At 49.7% G+C, this 13,156-nt stretch overlaps 1 protein-coding gene across 1 annotated transcript; it reads left to right on the forward strand.

Moving 5' to 3' along the window:
• The first annotated feature begins 952 nt into the window (after positions 1–952).
• On the forward strand, positions 953–11,818 carry ST6GALNAC1 (ST6 N-acetylgalactosaminide alpha-2,6-sialyltransferase 1). The gene is made up of 9 exons (XM_007185970.2): positions 953–1,083; positions 7,748–8,447; positions 9,229–9,397; positions 9,559–9,730; positions 9,938–10,076; positions 10,323–10,426; positions 10,608–10,697; positions 10,783–10,882; positions 11,166–11,818. Exons 1-9 carry the CDS (start codon positions 953–955, stop codon positions 11,355–11,357), a joined length of 1,797 nt encoding a protein of 598 aa, XP_007186032.1. The 3' UTR covers positions 11,358–11,818.
• The last annotated feature ends 1,338 nt before the right edge of the window (positions 11,819–13,156 follow it).

Below are 13,156 nucleotides of genomic sequence, written 5' to 3' on the forward strand. Positions count from 1 at the left end.
CAATGAGTAAGAATACAGCCTGTGGGGCAACTGGATCTGGTCCCCAAGCCAGTGGCTCACGCCGTGATCTTGGGCAAGCTGCCTGAGCACAGAGGTGATTTCCTCAACTGTAAAAGGAGGTTGATAATAATGCTCAGCTCCTGGAGTGGCTGTGAGGGTTGCACTCGTGCACGTGAGGCATCTCACGGTGCATGACTTCAGATGAGAGGCAGGGAAGGCTGAACAGAATGGCTACACATCAGTGCTTCTCAACGTGGCCACACATCGGAATCACCCGGGGAATTTAAAAAACACCCATGCGTGGAAAATACGCGTCCTCAGAGATTCTGGTTTGATTGGTTGAGGCGCAGCCTGGGCATCAGAACGTTTTAAAGCTTCGGGTGATCCTAATGGGCACCCAAGATTGAGAGCTACTTTTCTAAATACTCGGGAAATGAGATATTCTCAGAGCTCCCATCCATGGCTGCACACTAGTCTTTCAGGGAAAGACTGCTCGGGGGTCTCAACCCTGAATGGGTTCCCTGTGTTTTTCTTACAAAACTCATGTTGAGTATGGAGTCTGTGCAAGGCCCTTCCAGCCCACGCACTTGTCCGGGGTCCCCGAGGGTTTGGAACCTGTTAAAAGGGAGGTTGCATGTAACGTGTGTGTGTTTCTCATTAAGTTCTACATTCAGAAATCGGCTTCAGAGACAAAGAAAAAGAAGGTGAGCCTGTCTGAACAGAAGGAGTTTCTCTTCCTTCAAGCCATGCCAGGCCTATAAACCTTCATAAAGCAGGGAAGGCAGCTCCTTTCCCTGACAGACTCTGATAGACTCCGCATTTACCAGAGTGGCTTGTTAAGACAAAAGGGTGTGCACACCCCAGCCGGGAGATCCGAGCAGTTAAACTATTTACTGTCTACGTCAAAGCCCCACGACATCCAGAAATTCCCTGCACGGCCCAGCCCACCATCATGAGGCCCTGCCCGAGGAGACCCAGTTGTCTGGGCCAAGCTGTCCAATGGCTCTTGCTTTTGGCCGTGCTCATCTTCTTCCTCTTCGCCCTGCCCTCCTTTATTAAGGAACCTAATACAACGCCTACCAGGTAAGATTCTGACCCTTTCCAAGTTCCCCGTGATTTATTAGAAGAAATTGAAAAATTACAGCCCAGGGAGGGCTGGGGAAATCTGAGACACCTCTGTGTTTACGGCGGTGTCAGGGATCAGGAAGGTTGGCAGGAACCACGGGCAAGGAAGCTCAAAGGGGAGACTTGGGTGACGTGGAGGTGGTGTAACAGGGAAACAGGATGCCATGGGGCTTGTACATAGAGGAGGTAGAAGCAGAAGTTAGAGAACTATTGGCCTGGACTCCTGAAGGCATGAGTAGAAAATAAGACTATTTTCCCCTCTGGGACTGTAAGTAATAACCCCAGCTTTGGGGTTAGTTTTGACATGCCATTCTCTGTGTCCTAAAGCAAAAGATTTATCCCGTGAATTCCATTAATTTCTAAATCATACAATCCCTGAGACGTTTGTCAGTAAAATGGGAGATCGCTCACTTAGGGAGGTGGCTGAAATTCTGGGTCCCAAGCTAATTCTTCAAAAGGACCCTCTAGACCAGTTTTCTTATAAACACCTCTCCAGCAGTGAGAGATCCCTTTCTTTCCAGATTCAATGTATTTTGAATGATTTCGTTTCACTATTCTTAGGATTTGAAAGTAAAACATGCTCTCATGAAGTTTTAAAAAACACAGAAAGGTGAAGCAAGAAATAAAGGTCTCTCCATTATACCCCCATCTCTATCCAGTCTTCACGGGTAACTAACCTTAATGCTTTGGTGTACAAATAATTACTATATTATTGTAGCTAACACTTCTTTAGCATTCACTATATGCCAGGCACTATGCTTATGAGTGTATGAGTATACTGAGACTCAGAGAGCTTAAATGAATGACCCAAGTTCACTCAGCTGGTAGCTGACTCAAACCCAGGCATTTTGGTTCCATAATCTGTGCTCTTTACCTTATGTTAGACAAGCCGTTACAACAGATGGGGAAATAGATAGGTAAATAGGTAGATGATAGGTAGGTAGGTAGGTAGATAGATAGACAGACAGGTAGATTGTTGGATGGTTGGATGGACGGATGGATGGACGGATAGGTACCACACTATACACATTGTTCCACAGGTTGACTTTTTAAATCAACACTATATCGTGGACCTCCTTCCATGTTGGCACCTATAGATCTACTCCCTTCCTTTTCATGGCTGCATAGCATTCTATAGAACGGATATAGTTTATTTAACCAGCCCCTATCGATGGGCACTTGGGTTTTTCACATACCTTTGTGTGCTTATGTAAGTATTCCTGTAGGTAGATTTCTAGAAGTGGATTTGCCAAGATAATGGATTATGTTCACATTAAATGTCAGTGGATACCATCAAGTCATCCTCAGAAAAGGCTACACCGACAGGTGTGTGAGTTAACTCTCTCCAACCTCTGTAGCAACACTGGATCTTGTGAATGTTTTTAAACATATGATAGGTAAAAGCGTGTTTCTCTTTTTAATTTGCATTTCTCAGGCCACTGGTGAATTTGAGGATCCTCTAAAGTTTATAAATCATTTCATTGTATGGATATACCACACGTTGTTTATCCATTCTGTTATTGATGGACATTTGGGTTGTTTCCAGTTTCTGGCTATTATGAATTATGAGTAAATCTGCTGTGGACATTGCTGTACAAATCTTTTTGTGCACATATTTTTATTACTCCTGGGTCAATATCTACAGGTGGAATTGGTGTGTCATAAGGAAGGTGTATGTTTAGCTTTAGAAGAAAAGGCCTGACTTATTTCCAAAACAGGTTTGAATTTGTCTATTTCTCCCTTCAGTTTCGTCAGTTCTTGTTTCATGTAATTTGAAGCTCTGTTATCTGATGAACATGCATTTAGGATTGTCCTGACTTCAACAGTGACTGTAAAGTTACTGAATCTGCCCAAGATTTTAAGGGCTAGGAAAAGGGTCGCATATTGAGATCTCTCAATAAACTGTTTATATAACTTCATGAACGCCATAACAATAGAGGTCCCTGGAGGAAAGGAGTTTTTGTGTGTTGAGAGGTTCAAAGAGAAGATGGAGTCTGGGACACAGGTAGGGCTTGGATGAGTGCTCAGGGCAAGGCACTCATGTGGTGAGAAAAGGACAAACAAGGAAGCCGGCCTAAATAAGTCCTAAATTGGTGTCCTCTTTGCTTAGCCGAGAGAGAATCCACCTCAGGGAAATGAAGGGCATTTAGGAAGATGGGACCGAGTGTTGCTGCAGAAGGCTTTCAGGCAGGGAGGTGGCCTTGTGACAGTGGTATTTTAAGACGATGAGTCTGCCAGAAGTGAACAGGATGGATCCGGAGGAGGAGGAGGGAGTTGCCACTTTGGCCTGACCAGCCGCGGTACTCAAGGGAGACGGACGACTCCACACAGATTATCCTGGTGTGAAGCGAGGGACCGGGGCCGACTTTAGCCATTAAAACGCAAGGTGAAGAGGATCTGGACTAAGACAGAGACAGCGGAACAGGAAGAAGTGGAAAATCAGAGATATTTTGAAGGAGAGGAGTGGGAGAGAGGGAGAGGCCAAAGTGATGGGCAGTTTTGCAATTTAGAGACTGGTAATGGCCCCCCTTTCCCACAGTGCTGCCTGGGCCCAGGGTGAGAGTAAAATCAGAAAGGAAAGGGAGGTGTACAACGCAGACCGCACCTGTAGATCCCTGTGGTTTATGAAGGTCATTATCATGGTGGTGTTTACATTTCATGAGGCGCCATGATAACCTGAGAGTCGGAGGAGATCTTCAAACCCTAACCTATGCTCCAGGGGCCAGTCCATGTGTTATTTCTGATCTTCACAATTGCTGTCCAAGATTAGTATTTTTATCCTCTGACAAAAGTGCAGACCACGACGCTCAAAAAGGTTAAGGGGAATTTTACCGAGCCAGGGAGTAGCAAAACGGATATTTGAATTTAGGGGATTTGAGCTCCAGATCCCATGCGTCTCCACTACCTCCTATGTGTTGGCTCTCAAGAGGTTTAGAGTCTAAGGGATGAGAGAGACATACACAAAGTAAAAGAATGCAGGTGATATTATCGGTAGTGATAAATGACCTCAACAAAGTCACCTGTGACAGGTGCTACGGGAGCACATGAGTAATCCAACCAGGGGGACGGGGTTGGGGGTAAGGAGAGCATTTGCATAGTGACTGATGGCTGTGTGACATTTCAGCAAGCAGGAACACTGCCAAGTGAGGAAACAGCATAAGCAATGGTGCAGAAACGGGAAAAGGCAGGATGCATTCAGGAATGGGAGACTGATGGATGAGTAAGGCAACAAACACTGATAAGGCGCTCACCATGTGCCAGGCACTGGTCTCGGAGTTATGATTACGAATCACGTGTCAAGCCTGAGAGTAGATAATATTATCATCATCACCCCCTTTTACAGATAAGAGAAGTTAAGTAGTTTGTCCAAGGTCACCCTGGTCACTGATGTTCAAACCCAGGCAGGCTAGCTCCAGAGTCCCTGCTCCCAGCCAAGACACCAGGCTGGCATCGCACCACCGTCCATGCCCCTCTATCACATCCATCCTGACATGATGTCATAAACCCTAAATTCGTCTTTTTCTGCCAGACTATGAATTTCTTGTGGGTAGGAACTGTCTTATCTGTCTCCATTTCTCCAGTAATTTGAACAGGTCCTGGACACTGTGCTTGTGTAACACAGTGTAAATGCTTGTTGATGAAAGAATGAATGTGTGGCCTTAAATAACTTTATTCTATAGCTATGGAAAGTTTTACAGTAAGGGAGTAGCTTGATTAAATGAGTGCTTTATGCAGGTTATTCTGTCAGTAGATTATAGGCTAGGGTAGGTGGTTTGGCACAGTGGTTTTGGTTTTGGTTTTGGTTTTCTTGGCCGCGCCTCGAGGCTTGCGAGATCTTAGTTCCCCGACCAGGGATTGAACCCAGGACACGGCAGTGAAAGCGCTGAGTCCTAACCACTGGACCGCCAGGGAATTCCCCGGGCACAGGGGTTTTAAGGGGGACAGGTTAGAGGCCGATGCAATGGTTTAGGATAGAGTCCTTGGGGCCCCGGGGCAAGGAGGTTATGGTGACAGCGGGATTGGGAATAAAGGACGGAGAATAAGTAAAATCGTTGTATTTGGCTTAGAAGAAGAATGGTGGGAACAGACAAAGGGAGCCTGGGACAAGAGTGACCAAGACAAGTCAGGGAGGGCTAGGATGCCAGGTAAAGGATACCTGGAAAGCCATATAGTAATGGCTAAGTCACTAGACAGGAAAATTCTCTTTTCCAAAGCTCCCAGGGATTCCCCCCAACACGTGTGTAGCACGGGGACTCCACCACGACGTCCAGTTAGAGAACCAAGCAGAGCTGAGGAGCCAGGCTTTTCTCAGCACAACACCCGATACCAACTTGCATAAATTAAATGATGCTTTTTGACAGCCTCACATCATAGTAGAAAATGAAAAGAAAATAAAGTGAATCCAATCCCTGGAGTCAGAAACCTTGATTGCCAGAAGACAGACCAGCCACCCTGCATCTGCCTTCTCCCATGGCTAGCATAAGCATTGCAGGATGAAAATCAGCTTATGTGCCCCACTCCTTCCTTCAGGAACCCCCACCCCATCTCCCGCTTGGAATTCTTCCACAGCTCCTCCTGGACGGAGAGACAAATGATAAAGTCTAAATTCCTCAGTCCAACATACACTGCAAGTAATGACCTGGCCCTGCCTGCCTGTTTGGAAGCATCTCCTGCCCCACAAGCCCCCAACCCATTCCCACTCTGTTTCATAATTACTTCCTGGCTCCAACACCACAAGTTCTCATGCCTCTGACACTGAAACTTCCTCCTCCCCACTCTTAATCCTCTTCGGAGGGGAACTCCTCCAGGAAGCCTTCCTTGCTTCCACGGTGCCCAGACAGAGCTCCTTCCTTCATGTTACCACCATGCTCAAACGTTCCACAGCACAATACATGTTTCATATTGCAATGACACGGTTGTCTATTCACTAGACTTCCTCTCTCCTGTGGCTGGGAAACACGCCTTTCATCCGTCATCTCCAGCATCTAACATGAGATGCGGCAAATATGGTGGTCTCTCGACAAATATTTGCCGAGTATGTATATTTTTCCAACAATCAACAGTTTGCTTTTTTTTTTTTTTTCCCCTTTGGCCACGCCGCACGGCTTGTGGGATCTTAGTTCCCCGACCAGGGACTGAACTCTGGCCACAGCAGTGCAAGCGCCGAGTCCTAACCACTGGACTGCCAGGGAATTCCAACAGTTTGCTTTTAAGCAGGGATGGACTCATGATAGGATTCGAAGCACATCTTTAAGACAGATCTTGATGCCGAAAGCTCAGCTTCTCTGTACACCGGTGCCAAATCAAATCACGGAGATGGAGTTTTGGGTGAAGTAGAAAAGGATAGCTTTATTACTTTGCCAGGCAAAGGGGGAACACAGTAGACTAGCGCCTCAAGAACTGTGCCCCCCTCCCTGGGGAATAGGGAGAGGTCTTATAGTCAGGCCTGTGGTCAGGGGTATGCAATAAGGATCAAGGCAAGAGTTTCAAAAGGGTGGGGTTGCTCACAAGATTAGGGTGTGTGCAGGGTCTCAGGTGGTCCGTCTTTCTCCTAATCTTGATGAGCTTCTCTGGTCCCTTTAATCTTGCCTCAGGTGGTTTCCTGGCTGCTCCTCCCTTGATTAGCAACTGTTCGAATCTGCCCTTTCAGGGAAGGTCATGGAGGCTGGAGTCTTGCCTACAAGAAATGGGGGACAAAAAGGCCTCCATGCTCGGGAGCCCCACAGGGCCCTGGTAGGCATCAATCTTTCAGAAATCAAGGTTGGCAGCTATGGTCTTAACAGGAATGCATCTTTCCCTTTTCCCTGTGGACAAAGCTACCTTTGTTACCTATGCTTTATTTTTTTAAAAAAAAGGTCCACTGGGGCTTCCCTGGTAGAGCAGTGGTTGAGAATCCACCCCCCAATGCAGGAGACACGGGTTCAAGCCCCAGTCCGGGAAGATCCCACATGCCGTGGAACAACTAAGCCCGTGCGCCACAACTACTGAGCCTGCGCTCTAGAGCCCGCGAGCCACAATTACTGAAGCCCGTGTGCCTAGAGCCCATGCTCCACAACGAGAGAATCCACCGCAATGAGAAGCCCGCGCACCACAACTAAGAGTAGCCCCCATTCGCCGCAACTACAGAAAGCCCACGCGCAGCAACAAAGACCCAATGCAGCCAAAAATAATAAATAAATAATAAAATAAATAAATTTATTTTAAAAAAAAAAAGGTCCACTGAATCATACAGATATGAGGTGACAGGACTAGGTTCACACAAACTCATTCTTAGACTCACAATCGGGAATGTAGCAGACGCTGGGAGCCACAAAGGTGCAAACATGGAGAGCTGGGGGTGCAGCACGGGTGGGGGGTGAGCAGTTCATTTCTGCCCTTGGCATCCAGTTCCAGCTCCCCAAACTCCGTGCCATCACTAAGGGTTCTTTATTGGTCAGAGTAAGTTTCCAGACCCATTGCCAACAAGTGCAGCTTAGTTTTGGGTCGTGGACGTTGATGCCCCTTCCCTCATCTCTCCTGGAGGCTGGTTTGACGTCCACTTGAGACACAAAGATAGATACTAGTTATGCTTCTCAAGTCCCTACAGCCTTCAGGCTTCATCCAAAGTCATCTCTGTCTCTAGGAATCAGCATCGAGAGAACATTAAGGAAAGGTCTCCGGAGTTGCTGCAAAAGGCTACGTCCCAGGCACCCACTACCGGAAGCAGGACGACCGCCCACGTGGAGTCAGCACAGGGGACGAGCATGCAGGACACACACCCCGAGACCACAGCCAACACAGCTGGAGAGGGCAGAGGAGCGGAGGCTGGCAAGGCCAGTGCCGAGGAGCCAGGCAGAGCACCCAGCACAGCCAGGATGGCAGCACCGGAGACGCAGGCGAGCAAGGACACCGCGGGGGACACGCTGCCCCCGAGAGCTCAAGTCGGGGGGGTGGCCTCTGGCTGGACGGAGGCGCCGCCGCTGAACAGTCAGGACCCGAGGACAACCAAAGGGTCAGGGGACCAGAGCATGAGGCCGACGGCCCCAAGGATGGTGCCCACGAAGCTGCGGGGCAACGCAGCAGCTACAGCAAGGACGCCCCTTCCAGAAAATCAGGCTGGGGTGCAGACCCCTGCGGGAGCGGGGCCGACGGGAAGGGGAGTCCGAGGAGCCACCACAGAGGCTGTCCCACCCAAGGACAGAGCCCAGGCCACTCCGTCCTCAGCCCCTCTCCAGAGCCCCACCACCCAGAGAGGCCAGAGATTGCGGGCCGCCAACTTCAAGTCTGAGCCGCAGTGGGATTTTGAGGAAGAATACAGCCTGGAGGTGAGCGGCCTCCAGACGGTGAGTTTTCCTGCACGCCCCCCCCCCCCCGCCCCCACCGACCCCGCCCTGAGGCCCCACCCTCTCCCTTCCCTCCCAGGCTCAGGTCCTAAGCTCTGCCTCGGCCCACCCATGCTCTCCCCCCAGCACTGCTCTCATCCCATCCTTCCTTGTTATAATGGCCAGAAGCAGGGCAGGGAAGGCAGGTCCCAGGGTGTGAGCGAGAAGGCCCTGTCCTGGGCCCCTAGGAGCCCAGAGGGTGGTCAATGCCAGTGAGAGAGTGTGACCTGCACCAGAATCCCGTCCTGCGGCAGGGGAAGGGGCACGAACCAGCAGGGACTAAGGGACCAGCACACCCAGGCCAGCCCTGTTCTCCCTGCATAGATAATTCTACGACCCTCCCTCTCTTCCCTCCCTAAGGAAAACAGCCTGGGCCCACCGCGGGAAGGGCGCCTGCAGAGCATGGGTGTTTACACACATCACTGCAACCACGCACAGCCCTGGGACCCGTAGCACGTTCACAGGCTGGTCCGCTCCTCTCACACGTAGGAAGGTACATTTGCCTTGAGGGCTGAGAACCACTGGTTCCCTGGGAGCCCTCCTGACCACAGTAGGCTGGGACGATCGATGGTGGGGGTGAGGGTGGGGCCAGAAGGCCCTGGGAATAGGATGGAAGAGGTAGCAGAGACCGACACCTTCCCAGCTTTGAGGCCTGCTTTCTGCCCCTGCCTCCCCACTCCCCCACCCCTTGGCCATGGCCTTCCTGCGCCTCTCCCTGCCTGACCCGTTCTCCTGCATGTAGACCTGCCCTGACTCAGTGAAGATCAAAGCCTCCAAGTCACCCTGGCTCCAGAATCTCTTTCTACCCAACCTCACCCTCTTCCTGGACTCCAGACACTTCAACCAGAGCGAGTGGGGTCGCCTGGAGCACTTTGCTCCGCCCTTCGGCTTCATGGAGCTCAACTTCTCCTGTGAGTCCTCGCCCCGGTGGCCGGGGTGTGCACTAGGCCCCAGCAGAGGGCCATGCTTTTTGTGTCTGGTCCGCCTCTTCCCTGGCGGCCACCAGCCCTGGGAGAAATGCCGCTGGATCCCTGGCCCTTCCAGGGCTCTGAATGGAGTCCCCTCATTGCAGTGGTGCAGAAGGTCGTGTCCTGCTTCCCCCCGGTGCCCAGGCAGCAGCTGCTCCTGGCCAGCCTCCCTGCTGGGAGCTCCCGGTGCATCAGCTGCGCCGTGGTGGGCAACGGGGGCATCCTGAACAACTCCCAAGTGGGCCCAGAGATAGACGGCCATGACTATGTGTTCCGGTGAGCTCCCCTCCCACCCCCTCTCCTGCAGAGCTGGGCTCTTCTGAGAGATCTGAGAGGGTGTTCCGTGCCTGTATCTGGAAGGTGGGGTTCCAGGGCTCTCCAGAGAGTTTCTGTACATCAGTGCTGTCTCCCTGTTTCTCCTTCCTTTCCACGCGTCCCGCTCCTGCACTCATGTGTTCTGTCTGATTTTGTCTTTCCGTCTAGACTGAGTGGAGCTGTCATTAAGGGCTACGAACAGGATGTGGGTACTCGGACGTCCTTCTATGGCTTTACTGCCTTCTCCCTGACCCAGTCACTCCTTATACTGGGCAATCGGGGTTTCCGGCATGTGCCTCTGGGAAAGGTGAGCAAAGAGGAATGGGTCTGGCCGCACACAGACTTTGGATAAGGGAGGATGCAGGTGAGACAGGGAGACGAGCATCCTGCGTCTGAAGCCTGTGGCCGGTACAGCCTCCGTCCATGCAAGGGGCAAGAGCAGGGAGGAGAGCCGGGCCAGGCCTAAGAAGAGCAGGCGGGAAGTCTGGAGTCAGAGCCAGGCCACCCCACTGAAGGCAGGACTCCTGGACCACACGCTGTCCTTGGTCCTCAGGATGTCCGCTACCTGCACTTCCTGGAAGGCACCCGGGACTATGAGTGGCTGGAAGCACTGCTTCTGAATCAGACCCTGGTGACGAAGAACCTCTCCTGGTTCAGGTACTCACCTCCCCTTACCCCTGGTCGAGCTGTGTAGTGAGCAGCTGTGAAGGGCTGGACAGGTGGGGACAGTCTTAGCTATCACCTAGAGATGGGGTACCAGTCATGCCCATGACCCTGACTTGGCCCACACCAGGAGAGGTAAGAGAACTGAGCCTGAAGGACCCGTTCCTGCCCACAGGCGCAGGCCCCAAGAAGCTTTCCGGGAAGGCTTGCAATTGGACAGATACCTGTTGCTGCACCCAGACTTGCTCCGATACATGAAGAACAGGTGAGAGCAGTAAGCCCGTGGAAGGGGCCAGGTCCCTCTCATCCTTGCAGCCTCCTGACAGCTGGGGGCCTGGGGTATTTCACAGATTCCTGAGGTCTAAGACTCTGAACACCGTCCACTGGAGAATATACCGGCCCACCACTGGGGCCCTCCTGCTGCTTACTGCCCTTCAGCTCTGTGACCAGGTGAGGCTCTGCTTCTGGAGCGGGCATACCTGGAGAAACAGCTCTGGGGTAGTCCTGGGCCTGCTCAGCATGGGATGATGGCTGGGCGGGCGGCACACCCCTCTGGGGTGGGGGGAGTGTCATGACTGTGGATACTTGCATGTGTGCAAACGTGCATCCAGGGGTCCTGCACCCAGACCCCTAGGGTTGGAACCAGGATAAAGGGCCCTCACCCCCAACACACACAGAGAAGAAGCCTGGGAGACACAATATAGGCCTTATTTCTCCTCCAACCTTCATGTAGGTGAGTGCCTATGGCTTCATCACCAAGGGCCACGAACACTTCTCTGACCACTACTATGATAAGTCATGGAAACGAACGATCTTTTACACCAACCATGACTTCAAGTTGGAGAGAACGCTCTGGAAGCGGCTCCATGATGAAGGTATTATCCGACTCTACCAACATCCTGTAACTGCCAAACCAACCATGTGACTGGAGCCTGGGCTACAGAAGTCTCTTCAGCTGTTCCAAGATGCAGGGCGCAGTGGGAGCCTGGAGACTCTTCTATCATCTTCCCAGCTCCTGGACCAGGCTCCGAGCCCCTCCAGACTTCCGAGGGAACACTGGTACATAGGAGAGGACACCCTCAAGATGGCAAATGACCGAATGACGTTTTGGAGACCTTGGAAATTTGCTGCAGGGTCTGTTCCGTGGAGGTGGGGACTCCATTCTTGAGACCAAGGAATTTTAACTGAACCTTCACTGTTCAAAAGCTACTTGACACAGAAGAAAGAGCCTGAACTTACAGAGACATGTAGATTTGGGGTTGAATTCCAGATCTTCTACTTAGCAGCTGTGAAATCTTGAAGGCATTCCTGCATTTCACTCTAGATTGTCTAGAAGACCCTTCCAGGGGTTATCTGATTCTAGAAGGGTCTGCAACTTTCCTTGTCTTTGAGCTACCTGACAACTCTCTGGGTTGTAGAAAACTGAGTAATAAAAATGATTTTTGTCCATGGAGATGCAAATAAGTTTTGCAAATGAAATGAAATGAAAAATGATTCCCCTGTGTATAGTGACCAGTTTTGTTCCTATTATCGAATTAATTTTAGCATTCCTGACTGCCTATATGTGTGTCGGGACTTTGGGTTCTCCTCTGAACCAGTTTTTACTAGTTCCTTCACTAATTAACGAGTTAAATAAAACCTCTGATATGTGTGATTTTTTTTAAAATTTTTTAATTTATTTATTTTTTTATAAAGCAGGTTCTTATTAGTTACCTATTTTACACATATTAGTGTATATATGTCAATCCCAATCTCCCAATTCATCCCACCACCACCACTGCCCTGCCACCTTCCCCCCTTGGTGTCCATACGTTTGTTCTCTACACCTGTGTCTCTATTTCTGCCCTGCAAACTGGTTTATCTGTACCATTTTTCTAGGTTCCACATATATGCGTTAATATACAATATTTGTTTTTCTCTTTCTGGCTTACTTCACTCTGTATGACAGTCTCTAGATCCGTCCGCATCTCTACAAATGACCCAATTTCGTTCCTTTTTATGGCTGATTAATATTCCATTGTATATATGTACCACATCTTCTTTATCCATTAGTCTGTCGATGGGCATTTAGGTTGCTTCCATGACCTGGCTATTGTAAATAGTGCTGCAATGAACATTGGGGTGCATGTGTCTTTTTGAATTACGGTTTTCTCTGGGTATATGCCCAGTAGTGGGGTTGATGGGTCATATGGTAATTCTATTTTTAGTTTTTTAAGGAACCTCCATACCGTTCTCCATAGTGGCTGTATCAATTTACATTCCCACCAACAGTGCAAGAGGGTTTCCTTTTCTCCACACCCTCTCCAGCATTTGTTGTTTGTAGATTTTCTGATGATGTCCATTCTAACTGGTGTGAGGTGATACCTCATTGTAGTTTTGATTTGCCTTTCTCTAATAATTAGTGATGTTGAGCAGCTTTTCATGTGCTTCTTGGCCATCTGTATGTCTTCTTTGGAGAAATGTCTATTTAGGTCTTCTGCCGTTTTTTACTGGGTTGTTTTTTTTTTTTAATATTGAGCTGCATGAGCTGTTTATATATCTTGGAGATTAATCCTTTGTCTGTTGATTCATTTGCAAATATTTTCTCCCGTTCTGAGGGTTGTCTTTTCGTCTTGTTTCATCTCCTTTGCTTTGCAAAAGCTTTTAAGTTTCATTAGGTCCCATTTGTTTACTTTTGTTTTTATTTCCATTACTCTAGGAGGTGGATCAAAAGAGATCTTGCTG

This window comes from Balaenoptera acutorostrata, chromosome 20 (assembly GCF_949987535.1).
Source record: "Balaenoptera acutorostrata chromosome 20, mBalAcu1.1, whole genome shotgun sequence".
NCBI classification, from domain to species: domain Eukaryota; kingdom Metazoa; phylum Chordata; class Mammalia; order Artiodactyla; family Balaenopteridae; genus Balaenoptera; species Balaenoptera acutorostrata.